We start from the raw sequence: 15625 nt of genomic DNA, 5'->3' as shown, positions 1-15625 counted from the left end.
TGCTTCACAGACCTTTCTGAGGTTGAAATTACTTTCATGGATATCAAGAAAAACTTCTCAAAGAGCATTCCAATGTCACCAAAGTGCTAGTTAATCAAGTGCCAAAGTGGTGTAAAGATATTTCATGTGGATTTCATACACTTCAGCACTGCAATTTCTTTCAATTAAGCCTTTTTGTTATTGTCAATGGAAACTGAGAGAAAAAGACACAGGAGAAAAAAAGGAAGTATCACATCTTATCTAGCATTTGCAAAGGGAGAAATACCATATCCTGAGAGATGCTTGCTCTCTGTGGCTCAGGGAAGGAGCCCCAGAAATATTGCTTCTTAGGGACCTCCTTTTTTATTACAATTTCTATCAAAAATGCCTCCAAGGCTTTATAATTCCTTATAAGATATGGACATTTCTGTGCACTTGCTGGCAGATCAGTGCAGACTTCTGATCCCCTAGTACAAGCTGTGTGTCCATCCAGGTTACTGAAATTATCAAAACTCAAATTATTGCCGTCCCATCTCAGAAGGATAAAATGTACTTTCCTGCATGTGTTAAATGGACATCTTGAGCTAAGTTTAGCAATCCTCTTACTTCTCTTGCTCTCATGTTTCTCGCTCTTCTGTAAACACAGCTCTGCTGTCAGTGCCAAGCAATGCCTTTGCCAGTTGGCTGCTGTGAGTCCTGATTCAGTGTTTACTCACTCCTGGGTCAAGCAACATGTTAGGACAGGAAGTGTCTAGCCATCATTTACTAGCTTCTCCTGAAAGGCTGCTGTCTTCACCAGGAGCAGCTTCACACTTGGAAGGATAAGGAAGTAACCATGCTTAAAACAAAATTCAAGACTGGCTCAGGTCTGTGACTGCTAGGTCCTCGTGGCTGATTCTCCTCCTGGGAGGACCACGCTGGCCTCACAAGGCTGCCAGAGCACCAGCTCTGTGCAGTTCAGCGCAGACCAGCAAGCAAGTTTTCTTCCAGAGCTGGAGCTGTGTGGTCCAGGCTAAGCCTGAAGATCAGGATTGCCTAAAAGCCTGGATGTGGAGTCTTTGCTAGAAGGCCAATATGGAGCTTTTGCTAGTAGGCTGGTAGACCTACTCTACAAATGCACAACTTGTTGTCCCTCCTTAGGGACAAGGCTGTTCCTAAGGTCAGAGTTTCTTGACAGAAGTCTGCTCATGTTCTCTCCATCTGCAAAGGGTATTTATTTGACCTGCTGCTTTATATATAGCTGAAAAATAGTGTGGATTCAGACTAATACAGGTACAAAATACAAGTTCAGACTGCTCCTCATTTTTTTACATAGTTACTGCTTTGGAAAGAAAACCTGACTGGGATCTTAAGTCAGACATTGTCCAGATAGGCTCAGAGTGAAATTCTTAACTGTGCTGCTGGTTAGTTCTTTGAACGGCATGTACTTAAATGCCAATTGATGCCTCTGGTGCACAAATCTATTGGTGATGAAGCAGGCAAAGGACTGTTGCTGTCCACCCTGTGCACAGTGTAAATTTCTCCTCAGCTTTTCATTAATTGCAAGAGAGATTACATAAGTTAATTTCTTTTTATGCTTCCCATTTCTAGGAGAAAATTAACCTATTTTTCAAAAAAAACTTCCCCTTCTGGCTCTTCACATGAATTCTCCAGGTTCAGAGGCAGCAGTTTTCCACTGCTACCCTGTAGATGTGCCCCTGTCATTACAGCATGAAAGAGGTCAAATTTGATAGCTGTCTGCCAAGACTTCAGACTGTGCCAGAGCAGTGTGAGTTTCTCAGGTCTGCTAAAAACTGTACTGCATCAGTATGAGCTACCAAAGGTGAAACTTCTTTTACCTGAGGGCCAGTTAAAAGGCATTGTGCAACTTAACCTCTCTTGGTTACATTTAGGTTAGTTTTCATTACAGAATTCAGTGAAATTGGGTGGCTGGGTGTGCATAAGCCTGGGGTGAGTTTCTGTCTCCAAAGCAGGCAGGACTGAGTTCCGTCCACCCCTGCTTTGGCTTTGTGCTGGGTCTGCTAGTCGGAGCTGATGGTATTCTATGAGACTATTTGGAAGACATAAAGCTGTCCTATTTTTACTTTTAAATTCTCTATTTGTTCAGGTTGCTGCTGCTGTCTCTAGTGCTGAGAACTGACAGCAGGTGGTAGGTGCTCATACTCCTCCCCTCCTACTAGACAGGGAACTGCTGCCAGCACAGGGGAAAAGAAGGAAGACATTGTGCTGTAATGGAGGCAGTAGCAGACAAGTGTGGGGTCCGATCCTCTGCTCTGGAATGCCAGACCTCCTTGCCTGTGTGCCTCAGCTGTGATGTAGCCACCTCTGATTCCTTTCTTGATGGACACCCTGCCATCCAGTGACATTTGACATTTACAGCATCCAAGCACAACTCTTGCAACTGTCAAGAGAAGTAGAAGACAAGGAAGTAGAAGTCTGAAGTAGAAGACAAGGAAGCTGGAGTTTGCTTTGGAAATCGGAATCTCCTCTAGGTGCTACTGAGCAATAAAATAACCTGGCATTTGAGCAATGGGAGGGCAATCAGGCTGGTGTAGCAACATGAATGGGCACCACTCCCCATGGGCTCTGGCTGGCTACCTGTATGGAATGTGTTCTAGCTGCAAGGCCCCTGGGAAGAATTTGTGCAGGACACAAAATGTGTATCTGAGGTTTACTGCATGTTTGAAGAGTGGAAAAATACTCTTCTCTGGCAACAGCTACCTAAATCTTTGGCAAGCCCATCTAATTAAACTTGTTGAAGGTGCAGGGATCTGTGGATAAGAAAACAAGTTTGTTGCTCTAAGCCAGGATTCTGTTTCCTAAGGATTTGTATTGGTAAGCTTCAGTTGAAGATTTGCAAGTGTATTTACACACTAACTTGTTTTTCAGATAAGGCACAGGTTTACTTTGTCCTGTCATGCATTTCCACAAATCTTGAAGAAATATTAACTGTTTTCTAGACCTCAGCTACACCACATTAAATGCAGCTGAAATTAGCAAATGGTTTTATAACTTGTTAAAGGCGCATACACATGCCACAAACATACACAGAGAACAGTAACAAAAGGCTATTTTCCTTACAAAACCAAGGGAATACACTTCATGTAATTGTTACTTTCACTCTAACAATAGCCAGATATACCAAAGTCACTACTGCCAGGTATGGGAAAGAAGGCTCTTTCATAAATGTAATAAAAAATAGGTTTATTTTTAACTCCACTGTTACACACCAAAAGTGAATTGTTTGGACTGAAGAGTCCATCCTGTCCTCCATTAAGTTTATGATGTGATCTCCAGCCTAGGGAGCAGTTGCTTCTTACCAGCCTGTTACTTATTTATGTCTTTACCGGACATAATATTGAATTTAGACCTACCTGAACCAAATTAAAGACCTCTATATTGCAGTCCCAAGAGATGAAACTGGGCTTTAAGGTTCCTTCTGTTTGTTGGTTCTGGGGCCTTCCTTTTTTTTTTTTTTTTTTTTTTTCCTGGTCATCTTCTCCTTTTGCATCAGAAACAGAACCTACATACCTACATTTAGTGTTGCATGTATTCATCACTGATGGTTTCCTCTCTTACCTTTCCTTTCAGGGCCCCAGGGCTGCTGCCATATGAACCTTTCACCATGGTAGCAGTGAAAATGCTGAAGGAGGAAGCATCTGCAGACATGCAGGCTGACTTTCAGAGGGAAGCAGCTCTCATGGCAGAGTTCGACAATCCGCATATCGTCAAGCTTTTAGGTATCTCAGTGAGGCATCCTGTTGCCTTAACAGGATGGTGCATCACATCAAAGCCTCCTCATGTTGCACTGACTATACTGCTGGCCATTTTGCTGCCTAACTCTGTTTCCAGTCTAATAACATTGATCCAGATGTCTTACAGGGAAGATGTGAACTTCCTAAACTGTGATTTATTTTATGGGTACTGAAAAGAAATAGCAAAACTCTTGCTAGATTCATAGGCCCCACTTACTATTGTGATGTCTGAACACTTAATAACATTTAAAAAACCAAAATTAAATGAACAAAAATCCAGCCACAAAAACGGTCTCTTCCTTTCCTTCCATTCTCATGTGAAAGGAGATACTTCTTTGTTGGATTTTTTTAAGAAAGTCTTGATCCTGAAACTTGGTTAATAAGGCACTTTTTGAGAAGAAAGCTGCTGACCAAAAATATTCTTTTAGAAGATTGTATTTTTTTTTTCTAAAGTAGATGCTGCTGGCCACCTTTATCTAGCAATCCTGCTCTAAGTTGCTGTATGCAGATCTGAGTCTCATGAACAGGGGCTTCTGAGTTCTTAATTTATTTCAGTAGGAAGCTCCACAACATTTTGGATAAACCACAATTTAGGGAAAGCTGGGTTGATACAGGTACTTTGGCTACAGAAAAGAGAAGCAAGAAATGCACCATGCTTGACTAAACTTTGTGTTTATTGTTAACATATTTCAGGCTAGAAAAGAACAAAGGTACAGGCACAAACTCTATGACATAATGGGGTTGTGGAGAAATAGCCACATTGTTAAAAACAGCTTAGATGATAAATGTTTCATGTACACTTGCCATGCTTGTCAGATCCTGATGTCATCAGATTGGGAACAGCCATTTGATTTTCCTCAAATATTCAAATATTAGGTCATCAACCAGAATTTCAGTTTTCACAATAAGTTGCATCACCAATTGCTAAATGATGACCCTAACAAAGCAAAACACATGCATTTTAAATGTTGGCCTTTGCTGGTTAGCAGTTAGGAGCACAAATATTACTATATCACTGTATGATCAGTAAGGCTCATGGAAGTGTGGTTAATGCAGGCCCACCAATAAAGCTGATAAAGTGCCAAGCATGTGCCCTTCAGTAGGACTGCATTCTGCATCTAACAGATATGGCAAATGTTTCTGTTCTTCTATCTGTTTTTGATTTGTCTTTCTTTCATTTTTGAATATCTGTCATGCCAAAAATAATTCCTCAACTAAATTTATTTGCATGACTTGTTTGAAGAAAAGAAAAATCCATAAGGGCAGGAGTTTCTTTGCAATTTCCACTGAACCCTTGAACACTCCTCTTGCAAATACTTTTGAAGTCTTTCTGCATATGTGTCATCCCTACAACAACATTATTTTTGTAATAATACAATAATCGCAAGAAAGAAAAGTATTGAAAAAATAACATGATCAGAACTTTAAATGTTACTTCCTGAAAGGCCTTGCAGTTGCACCTGAGAAGAGGCAATACTTAAGTTGATGCTAACTTAAGCAGGATTGGCCCTTAATTAAACATAGCTCCAAAACTCTGTGTTTTACCTGGGATGTCGAGAAAAATTGTGCATGCAGGCTTGTACATGACTTGTTAGCATCATCCACAGAGCTCAGCATTAGATCCCTGATGAAGGAGCTTCAAAAGAGGCAACATGCATGATGGATGCATGCGGAGTGGATGGTATTTGCATGGTCATCTCTCTCTTGTTGAAAGCCTCCCTTTTGTGTGAGCATTTTTGTGCTTTTTGGCTTTGGCACAGCAGAACTCTCTTTGCTACAGAAATGACCTGTTTGGTCTGTCCTCTCCCAGGCGTGTGTGCAGTTGGGAAGCCGATGTGCCTGCTGTTCGAGTACATGGCCTACGGGGATCTGAACGAGTACCTGCGCGACCGCTCACCCCGCAACCTCTGCAGCCTGGCGCAGGGCAGTGGGGACACGAGGCTGCGCCTCCCGAACCCCCTGGCGCTGTGCTGCACCAGCCAGCTCTGCATTGCCAAACAGGTTGCCGCTGGCATGGCGTACCTCTCTGAGCGCAAGTTTGTCCACCGGGATTTGGCCACCAGGAACTGCCTCGTGGGGGAGAATATGGTGGTGAAAATTGCAGATTTTGGTCTCTCGAGGAACATGTATTCGGCTGACTATTACAAAGCAAATGAGAACGATGCCATTCCCATCCGTTGGATGCCCCCTGAGTCCATTTTCTACAACCGCTACACCACAGAGTCTGATGTGTGGGCCTATGGGGTGGTGCTGTGGGAGATCTTCTCCTACGGCATGCAGCCTTACTATGGGATGGCTCATGAAGAGGTCATCTACTACGTGAGGGATGGGAACGTCCTCTCCTGCCCAGACAATTGTCCTCTGGAGCTCTACAACCTGATGCGCCTCTGCTGGAGCAGGTTGCCTGCTGACCGGCCGGGCTTTGCCAGCATCCACCGCATCTTGGAGCGCATGTACGAGAGGGCCGTGGCCAACATGTCTGTCTGAGGGATACGTTTCCTTCCTTGTCTCCTGTGTCCACCTATTCAGACTGACTTGGACCAGCGCATGAGCTCCTGAGCAATGGTGGCTTGACACAATGTCCCACTCAGGGAGGAGAAACAGTTCCACTGCCAAGCAGAAATATAGACTGTACCCCTCTATGCACCTCCTTGAGCAGGACTGTACATGCCAAACAACAGGGCTGACCTTTAGCCACCAAGGACTCCTCAGGTTGGTGAGAGTGCTGGTCATGCTAACCCAGTACTTATATTTAGCATTTCCAGGAGCACAGAGTTGCCCAGGGAAGGCAAATTTCTGTTTCTTCCTAAGCACTGCTTCTTCCCTTCCTAACAGATCCCACCATGCCCTTCTGCATTTGCCTTCTTGGCTTTTACCTTTTTTCCCCCTTTCTCTTACATTTTCTAGTATTATTTTTTAAAAAGGTTGCAGAGTTCAATCTTCTTTTGGGGATACCATTTATTATGTTATTTTTGCAGAGTGTTTACTATTTTGTTTTTGCATACTCAGTCATTTTTGCAGAAAAAGGATGTTTCTAAATCCATACACCACTTTAATTTTCCTTTTGACTTCCACTCTCTCTCATTGCAATAACACTGACAGAGTCAAAACAGGAGCTGGACCACTGGCAGCCACCTGCATCTAGTGTTACAGAGATAGGCAAACGCCTGTAAAGCGTGACACTTTCTGTTTTCCAGTGTGGGAAATCCAGAGTCACATTCACTTGATGTTTGTTAAAGTCTCACCTAAAAGCTTTCCTTAAGCATCTCAGCACATCTTACCTACCTTCCCTTGAAGCAACAAAGCCATTTGGTACTGTGGGAGAAATTAATCCCAAAGGCCTGGTGCTGCACCTCATAGGCATCCAAGGGGTATTTATTTGCCACTGCATGGTCCTCACCATGCCAAAAGCAGGAAGAACTGCATCCCCTCTTGCAGAAGCATGGCAGGTTGTATTAATTGCTTATTTCCTTTTCCTTTACAATCTTTGCCTCCTGTTTCTGGTTTCCTTTCCTGACAGACTCTCCTAAGTCTGACTACAGTATTTGCTGGCCACCTTTCCTTGTGCTGCAGGTTAGAGACAGAGAAGTAAGGAAGGTGCATGTCAGCCACCAGTGTCCTTCTGGGAAGGTGCATGTCAGCCACCAGTGTCCTTCTGGGACAACCTGTCAGTTAGGAGAAAGTGGAGAAAGTGGGTGCATGTAAGAACTGCAAACTGTCCATCTGCAGGGCAAAGATGAGACTGCCTCAGGTACAGATAACCCACAGCCCATCTCCAAACACCAAAGGTTTCTCTGCTAAAGGTTCTCCAAATTGTAATGGATACTTCAGTACCAAAGAAAATTTTATTCTTCTGGTGACAGGTGTGACCTTTTAGCTCCTTGTGAGTGAGGAGCAGTTATGCCAGAGCTCCGTTGCTAATACAAAATACAGCCTGAGGCAGGGATGTGCACTATGACTATAGAGCAGGAGTGCAAATGAATGAGTGTTTAGTGTGGCTTCTGTAACTGGCACACACTGGTTTAGCCTACACAGAAAGCAGCACCAGAGAGCAGCTATCTATGGTTTCTGAAAGGTAAGCTTGAAAAAGTCTGTGAACCATTATAAAGAATAGAACTGGAAAGTCCATACCTTCTTCTGCTGCTCTCCTGTTTGTTTGGGGTTTTATTTTGTTGGTTTTGTTGGATTTTTCTCATATAACCATAGTTTGTTCCGATTGCAGCCACAACAGCATGATTTAATGTTTTCAGACCACTGCTGTCGCCTTCAATTGGAGCAAAGAGCTTGCAATTACCAAAAACAGTGGCAAGAAAAGAGATCTGGGCTGCAAAATGTTGAAATGCTAAAATGGTATCTGCACAGTGAGCACAAAATGGCCAGTGTTGTCTTACTCATTTAGCAGTCCTCATCATGCTATCACACAACAGTTTACTGAGGTCTGGATGCTAAAGACACCCTTGAAAATCCCAAAGCCCTCAATTTCAATAAAAAATTTTACTGGAGTTCCTTATACAGTTCCTTTTATCACATTATGACCACGTTGCAGTGTACATAGTTGAATTTGTTAGGTTGTATCAGCTCCCTGTCTGTCTTCCCTGTTCTGAGGAGGCAGAAGTGAGGAGGCAGGTCTGGAGGGATGAGGGGGTGATGCTGAGCTGAGTCCAAACACACAGCCCAGGACTTGCATCATCTCTGTAAGGGAGGGGGCACATTCAAGATCCTTGCAGTGCTCAAGGTATCAGGCATTTTGTCACACTCTTTAGAGAGGACAGGGTCAGAAGCTGTGTGTGGGTAGTGGTGTGGGTCCAGGTACCCAGCACCTCCTCTGAAGCTGGAATGATTCTTGTGCTAAGCAAAGCGCGCAGTAACAGGTGCAAAATCTGCACCATGTGCTAAATGTACACAAACACACCCATTTACAGCCTGGAGGACAGTCTGCCTTTCTGTCTTCTAGGATCCCAGTGCTGCCTTCAGTTGTTCATTCTCCCATTCCCCCAGGAAAATTATTTCAAAACCATAATCATAGTCTTCTTCTTGTTAGCTGCCTGTAATGCCACATGCTAGGAATTTTCACTCACTTTCTTTGTGAAAGAAAGACTCGTATAAACTTGGAAGGGTAGCCCTTTTAATCTCATTTTTCTAACCCAAACACATGTCTCAGTGGCCCCCTATTTAGGATAACAGTGGAAAATTTGGTCTTCCTCATCCAGCATTCCAGCCTTTGCATTGTAAGCATATACTGAAATGTGAAGTAGTCAGTGTCTGCAGGTCAGGAGGGGAAAAGCTTCCTTTCTTGCAGGAGGAAAGAGATAATTTTGAGACAGAGAAGCTCTCAGCAATACATTCTCCAGGGATGGTAATCACTTCTGTGCACTGATCCACCAGGAGGGCTTAGCACCTAGATGGTGCTGTCCTTTGAGGATTAAATTGTAGCAGGATTTCTGCTGCCTTAGTGTGTAGCTGGATATTACAATTTTCTTCTGCTGTATGCTTTTCAGCTTGCTAGGAGCTGGAGGTTGACTGCTTTCATGATATGACTTCTTTCACAGATTTTTTTTCTCCTCCTTATGTTTAAAATTCTGATGTCTTCATTATGTGTTATACAGTGTACAATGCCAGATTCTTCTAGACTTTCTGTACAACTATCATGTAACATGAAATTTTTTGAATGGGAGTAAACAAAGGGATTATGAGAGAGTAGAAGAGCAAGAAAAGTTTGTTGCTCAAAAAAGTTGCTTGGAAGCAAAAATATTTTGCTTTTCTAGTTTGTATTCATAATTCGTCTGGAGAGAGAGGATGAATCAAAAATGAACATTTTTGTGCTCATTTTAGAACATTTGTATCCTGCAAGGTAGAACACTTTTCTACATTTAGTTCTGTCCATACTGGCCCAAAAAATATGGAATGCTTCATGATTTTGCATGTCACCCTTGTGCAGGGACCATACTAACATGCAAATTTAAAATTAACCTTTTTGTTGCTTTGGTTCCCATTCCCACTGATAGCAAAGGGAGCCAGCAATCTGGGCAACTGGATAAGAACCCCAAGAAGAGGATTTGCAGCACATTTTATGTACCTATTCCCTTTGCAGGTGTGCTGCCTTGAGCACTGGCAGCACATATACATCTTTATCCTGGGTGACACATCTTTATCCTGGGTGACATATGTGAAATCTGACCAACTGAACAACACAGAAATCCTTTCACGTTCCTGTGCCTTTATTTAACAGGTGCATTTAAAATGCACTTTTATAAGCATAAATTCCATAATTGATTGGACACTGTTTACAACATGATCAAGTTTGGTTCAGATCCTCTCGAACACTGTAGGCTAAACGTAACTGTCTCATCTCATTTACTCAAGGGAATATACTAGTTAAGTTCTTATTCTGTGAATGTTTGTTATATCTTTATAAATGATGGCTTTGAAAGACATCCCTAGCAGAGATGTACATTTCTCACTATCTAACCTGTGTAACTCCTGTGTGCAATATTTTATAAAATAAAGAGACATTGAAAAGGATAATACTAGTTCTGTTATCTCTGTTCTTTTCCTTCTCCAGCATGTTTCTGGGGTTTTTTTGCTTTAGTTTTTGTTTTTGTGGGTTTTTTTTTCCTGAATAGGGATATGTTTCATTTTACTAAAATATCTTCATTACAGTGATTATACTGCAGGCAGTTGCAGTAATAAGTTAATTTATTATGTGTGCTGAAAGGCATATTGTTTTGGTGGGTTAAATTGGGTGCTGTAGGAACACATTAAGAAATTTTACATTATGAGAGCACAGTAAGGTGGGACAAGGGAAAAGAGAATGTTTTTACAGTAATGTAGAATGGAGTCCCTTTATGACTATTCCAAGGTGTAAGATTCCTCACACAGATAGGAATGACATCTGTCTCCCTCCAAATATCTGCTGGTATTTGTGCCTGGATTCTGGTCTCACAGCTAGATGTGTGGAATTTAAGTGTGATATAAAATCAAAATGAAATTGTTTGTTGTTTGTAGAATACAACTGAGCAAAGTTTCATGCTTATGAGTTTATCTAAAAGGCTATAATTTCTTTTTTTCTGCACACGATCCTTGAAGATGAACTCACTCAGTAAGTCTATGGGAATTTTAACTATTTAAAAATAAATTGCAAATCTATTACAATCAGAAATGGGGAATCAAACAAAACTTTCTGACTACAATTAGTCAGGCAAATTGGAAAGTACATTCTTTATTTCTCTCTCTTCCCCTTGACATCCCCCAATACAAAGTGTTTTCTGCAAATCTTCTTGCTAGAAACCTTAGAGGAAAAAATGTTTTGTAAATATTGCTGAAGAAGTCATTAATGAATTAGGAAAGGAGTAATTTTTTCATCTTCTCAGTCAGATTGAACCATATTAAAGTGTTGACTGTTACATGCCAAGTTTTTTAAGGCACAAGAAGTGGTGCACTCATTTCCCACCACCAAATGAACAGACTTTTGAATATGTAGAGAAACATTCTTCTAGCCTGGCTAAAAAGTTGACCCTATGACAGAACCTGTTGTCTTCAGCAATACAATCTCTGCCAGGCTTCCCTCCTTCCAACCCCCTTCTGAGGTCACCTGAACCAGACAGCTCAATGTGATGATGTCCCCAGTGCCTTGTGTCACCCTGAGTATTTTGGGTAATTCAGCCATCTGCATGAAGCAATGAGATTAACTTGTGGCTGGGAAAAGCAGAAGCATGTAATAGATAATTTAATTTTCCTTGACTTTTATATGTGATTTTGTAAATGCATATCCTTTTGTTTGTGTAGGTGTGTATGGGAAGAGGGTGAGCAAGCTTGATTTGTGGGGAGGGCAAAAGAAGTTTCACTAAATCCTCCATGCAAATTCCTTGTTGTGTGTTTTCATTCATTTGAAATCTTTGTATCTTCAGCTGAATGTAATGACATCTAGCTTCCTCAAAGCAAAGTCCTAAGAGGCCTTTGCTAAGTTTCTGTCATTGCAGTGATGTGGGAGATGCTGCCCCTCTGCTGCTGGTGTGAAGCTCAGAAGTACCATGAAGCAGCTTTTCATATTTCATAAAGAATCCACAGGATTTCAGTGGTGTTCAAATGCAGGATTAGGATAATTTTATTATTAACAAGAAGGAAAAAAAGAAAAAAAAACACCTATCAATTCACCTATTCTACCAAAACCACAGACTATCATAATAATGTCACGGGTGTTTTACAAGTTTCTCAGCCTTGGGAGAAAAATTATGTACCCATTCACTGACAAATCTTTAGAAACTCACCTTTTCATACAGTGCTGTGCATAGCCAAGAGCATTTCCGGGAGGCCTCTGTCCGTACTTAGTGGCACAGTGGCCAGTTGTAACTGTAGAAAGGGGAACATATGAGGAGTTTGAAGCTGCCATTAAAACCAGAACTAGAAATTTTCTTCAGTGCTGGAGTGGTAGCCCTTAGCAAAGGTTATACTTTACACCACTGACATATTCATGTGCTAAAACAGCATCTTATAGTATCCCACAAAATTTAGTATTGAATAAATAAGGGTTTCATCAGGAACTGATAGACAGAAGATTTTATGATAAATCTGGACCAAAAAGCAATAAATTAATTAATTTATTATATTTATTGAAGAAATATTTTTCTTCTGACTGCTGGGATGCTTTAAATCTTTTTCCATTTATAGGCCAGTGTGCTTACTTTGACTGTGAGATAACCACACCATACATTTCTACAGGGCATGAGTGAACATATTGAAGCACTTGTATGTTTATTTGCCCTCCTCCATGGCTCTTACATAAAAGAGATGTTACACTTTAGGAGTTTATATAGGCTAGCTAACTTTTATGTAAACAAAAATCTTAATGGAAGAGGGGATCTGTGCAGAAATGAGGAGTGCTAGATGAATGAATGGGCATTATTCACCTTCTGGATGTTGAGATCATGCTGTGCTAAATTTGACTTCTTATTTAAAGCAGTGCTAACTTCAAAGCAGTGACACTGAAGAACAGGAGTGCTTTGGTTATTGTGAAGAAGCCCGTGTCTGGCTGCAAACAGAGGAGATGGTGTGGGACCGCTACACAGGAAGTGCAGCAAGAAGTAGGGCATTCGTCAGCTGAGGAGCACACCATTTTCCTGAGCGATACAATACCAGGCACAGTCAGTCCTATGCTAGACTATCTCAGATTCGACCGACATTTATTTGCAGTGCTTTTGTTAGTTTTTCTTCTGTTTAGGAACACAATGAGTTCTCTTGATGCTCATGCTCCAAGACTCTGAACTCTCCACACCTTGTGCTCTTCTCAAGCAGCAGGGCAGCCCTGCTCTCTTTTCTTTCCTCCCAGCAATGCACCACTTTCATCTGATCACAGGGTCCAGGTAGGTGTCTGTTTGTGGAGCAGGGCAACATCACTAAACAAGTATGTTTCCACACCTCTTACAGTGGTGAAGCTGTGGCTTTTTGGCCCCTGTATAGAGCAGCACCATCTCTACCCCCAGCAGGTACCTGACCCACAATACAGATGCAAGTCTTTTTGGGGCTGGGAGGCTGCATTTGGTTTGGAAAGAGCTCCTGGAGAGGACTGTACAAAATGTTCAGCTCAAAACTTCCAGCAATGAAAAGCCACCCAGGTTTGGGTGTCAGTACTGGCCCTGATGAACTTTGCCAGGAGCGTCTGCATGCCGCTAGGCTGCTGAACAGCCACATTTCAAGAGAAACTGCTCTGATTTATAGCTCTGTGTCAGTAGCACATTGCAGTCCAACAGCTGTGGACTGGCAGGGGAATGGACAAGACAACTTGGTATTGGTATGTCTTACATGTGAGATCTTCATGTCAACAGCAAAGCATTTTAATGATTTGTCCTCTCAGTAATCTCAGATGTGAAAAACTGTGACTGTTTGGGCACCAGGTGACACCTGTCTAGACAAAACAATACATTTTTGGCTAATCTATTTTACTATGTACCTCACCTCATACAGACACCACCCTAGGATACTTACAGACTGTGTTGAAGAGAATTGTTGTCTCTTTTGCTAACAATATGCACTATTGCCCTGAGCCTACAGGACAGAAGAGTATTTGATTTTGCTTGTGTGAGATAAATCCTGTCAATAAGAGAGATAATCTGCCTATTTAGAAACATACCCTGACTCAGCAAGACTTACACAAATATTTTTCTTGGACAGCTACCATGCAGTCAAGTAGCTGCTACTACTACACTTTTACCCTTTTATGCCAGTCCATACAAAGGATTATCTGTTAGCAAGAAGTTTTTTTAAAAATAACTTGAGATAAGATGTTAAATTAAATTCTTACACATGAAATAAAAATATCTCTGTCTACAATAAAAAATATGCACAGTTCATGCTTTTGGAACTCTGAGATCCTCTTTGCCTTCACTGGAAATTCTCACTTTACCCAGAGATTAGTGGGGCTGATAATTATTCACTGCTTCTGCCAGCACTGAAATGAAGAGGCTTCCAATGAACTTCAAAACAAGGATGCAAAAAATCACATATTGGGCACAATTACATGCACAGGAGGCTACAGATGCCAAAGTATGAACAAATTTAAAGAAAAAGAAAACAAAACAGATTACAAAAAAATCATATGGAAGAGGCCTGTCAATTTACATTACATTTGACATTTTTAATGCTTTACGCTGCTGTTTGCTAGAGCATTTTGGAGGAACAAAGAGCAAAAACCTACTTTATGGCTGTTGGTATGATCTGAACTGGTGCTTTTCTTAAACTATCTGCTGGTAACTGTTGGAGTAATGATACCAAATATCTGTCCTTCTGATACATGGTTTACTGCTCCTCTTCTAAGATTTCTTTGCAGAAGGGCCTAGGTTGTAAAATCTGGGCCCAGATCACAGGTGGCTCCTACCCAAAGGATAATTGGTTGGTCTGTCCTTGGCATTGGCATGTTACTGGACAGAAAAATGTTAACTTTTTGTTTTCTTGTACTGTGTTTTACTTTCTCTTGGATAATGCTTATAACACCTTCTGAACCAGAACCTGAGCATCCTTCAATAGGCAACTGCCCGGTGTGCACCTGCTGGGCTGCAAGAATCAGAATAAAATTCTCGTGCATCTCGAATTGTTGCTACCCACTGACTGTGTCAATGACTTTTGACCATGTTTCTAGCTGACAGAGATGCAACAGTATTAAACATTGAAGGGAAATAACTGAAAAGCATAAGGAAAAAAGACTACATGATACAGAGTAAGAAGCCAAGCTCATTTGCAGAGGAAGCTTCTAGGGACTGATGCTCCTACAACTGCACATAGTACCTACACTTCAGCTGAGAAGTCTAACCCTGTGATCCCACTCTGGCAGATGGGATTGAACACAGACATTTTCCAAGTTAAAATCACAAGCACCTGTGTTTGGAGCACCTGACCCTCAGCAAGCCATAGGGAAATGTGCACTGACAGGTGCATGCACACTCCACTGGATTCTGAAGTCCACCTGTGTCCCTAAGGCAACCCCTGCACTGAACTGATTTGGTCACACACATCACAGGGTCATGTAATAGTCTTCCTGCAGATTTGGCAATGCCGTAACTTGTAAAACACCAGCACAGTATCAGCAGCAGTACTTAGCAAGTACTTTTTCCATCTAGTCACTAACAGCCCTCAGTCCTCAGCTTTAAATGATTGCAGCCAAATGCAGTTCTTTCACTTCCAAACCCTGAAACCATTGACCTAAGCAGCTGGCTGCCTTGTGTGTCTCCTGGGGCGATCTTTTTCCAAAGAAACCCATGATTCATCTGCAGATGGCTCCCTGAATCAGCAGGCAGCTCCACCCACAGCCAAAAAACCTGACAATCCCAGTGCTTGCTGCCCCAGCAAGGATGTGAACCCAGGGCTGGCACGGGACACTCCGCATTTTCAGAAACTCCTTG

General features: G+C 41.9%; 1 protein-coding gene across 1 annotated transcript in view; it reads left to right on the top strand.

Moving 5' to 3' along the window:
- MUSK (muscle associated receptor tyrosine kinase) overlaps window positions 1-6457 on the top strand; it is a 54024-nt gene extending 47567 nt beyond the window's left edge. The window contains exons 16-17 of the mRNA XM_021525011.2: window positions 3571-3719; window positions 5545-6457. Of these exons, the coding sequence (XP_021380686.2) occupies window positions 3571-3719; window positions 5545-6221 (826 nt within the window). The 3' untranslated portion in view covers window positions 6222-6457. The remainder of the gene's footprint in view (window positions 1-3570; window positions 3720-5544) is intronic.
- The last annotated feature ends 9168 nt before the right edge of the window (window positions 6458-15625 follow it).

The sequence above is a fragment of the Lonchura striata genome, chromosome Z (genome assembly GCF_046129695.1).
Source record: "Lonchura striata isolate bLonStr1 chromosome Z, bLonStr1.mat, whole genome shotgun sequence".
Classification (NCBI taxonomy): domain Eukaryota; kingdom Metazoa; phylum Chordata; class Aves; order Passeriformes; family Estrildidae; genus Lonchura; species Lonchura striata.
This window is presented reverse-complemented; position numbering and strand designations above follow the sequence as displayed.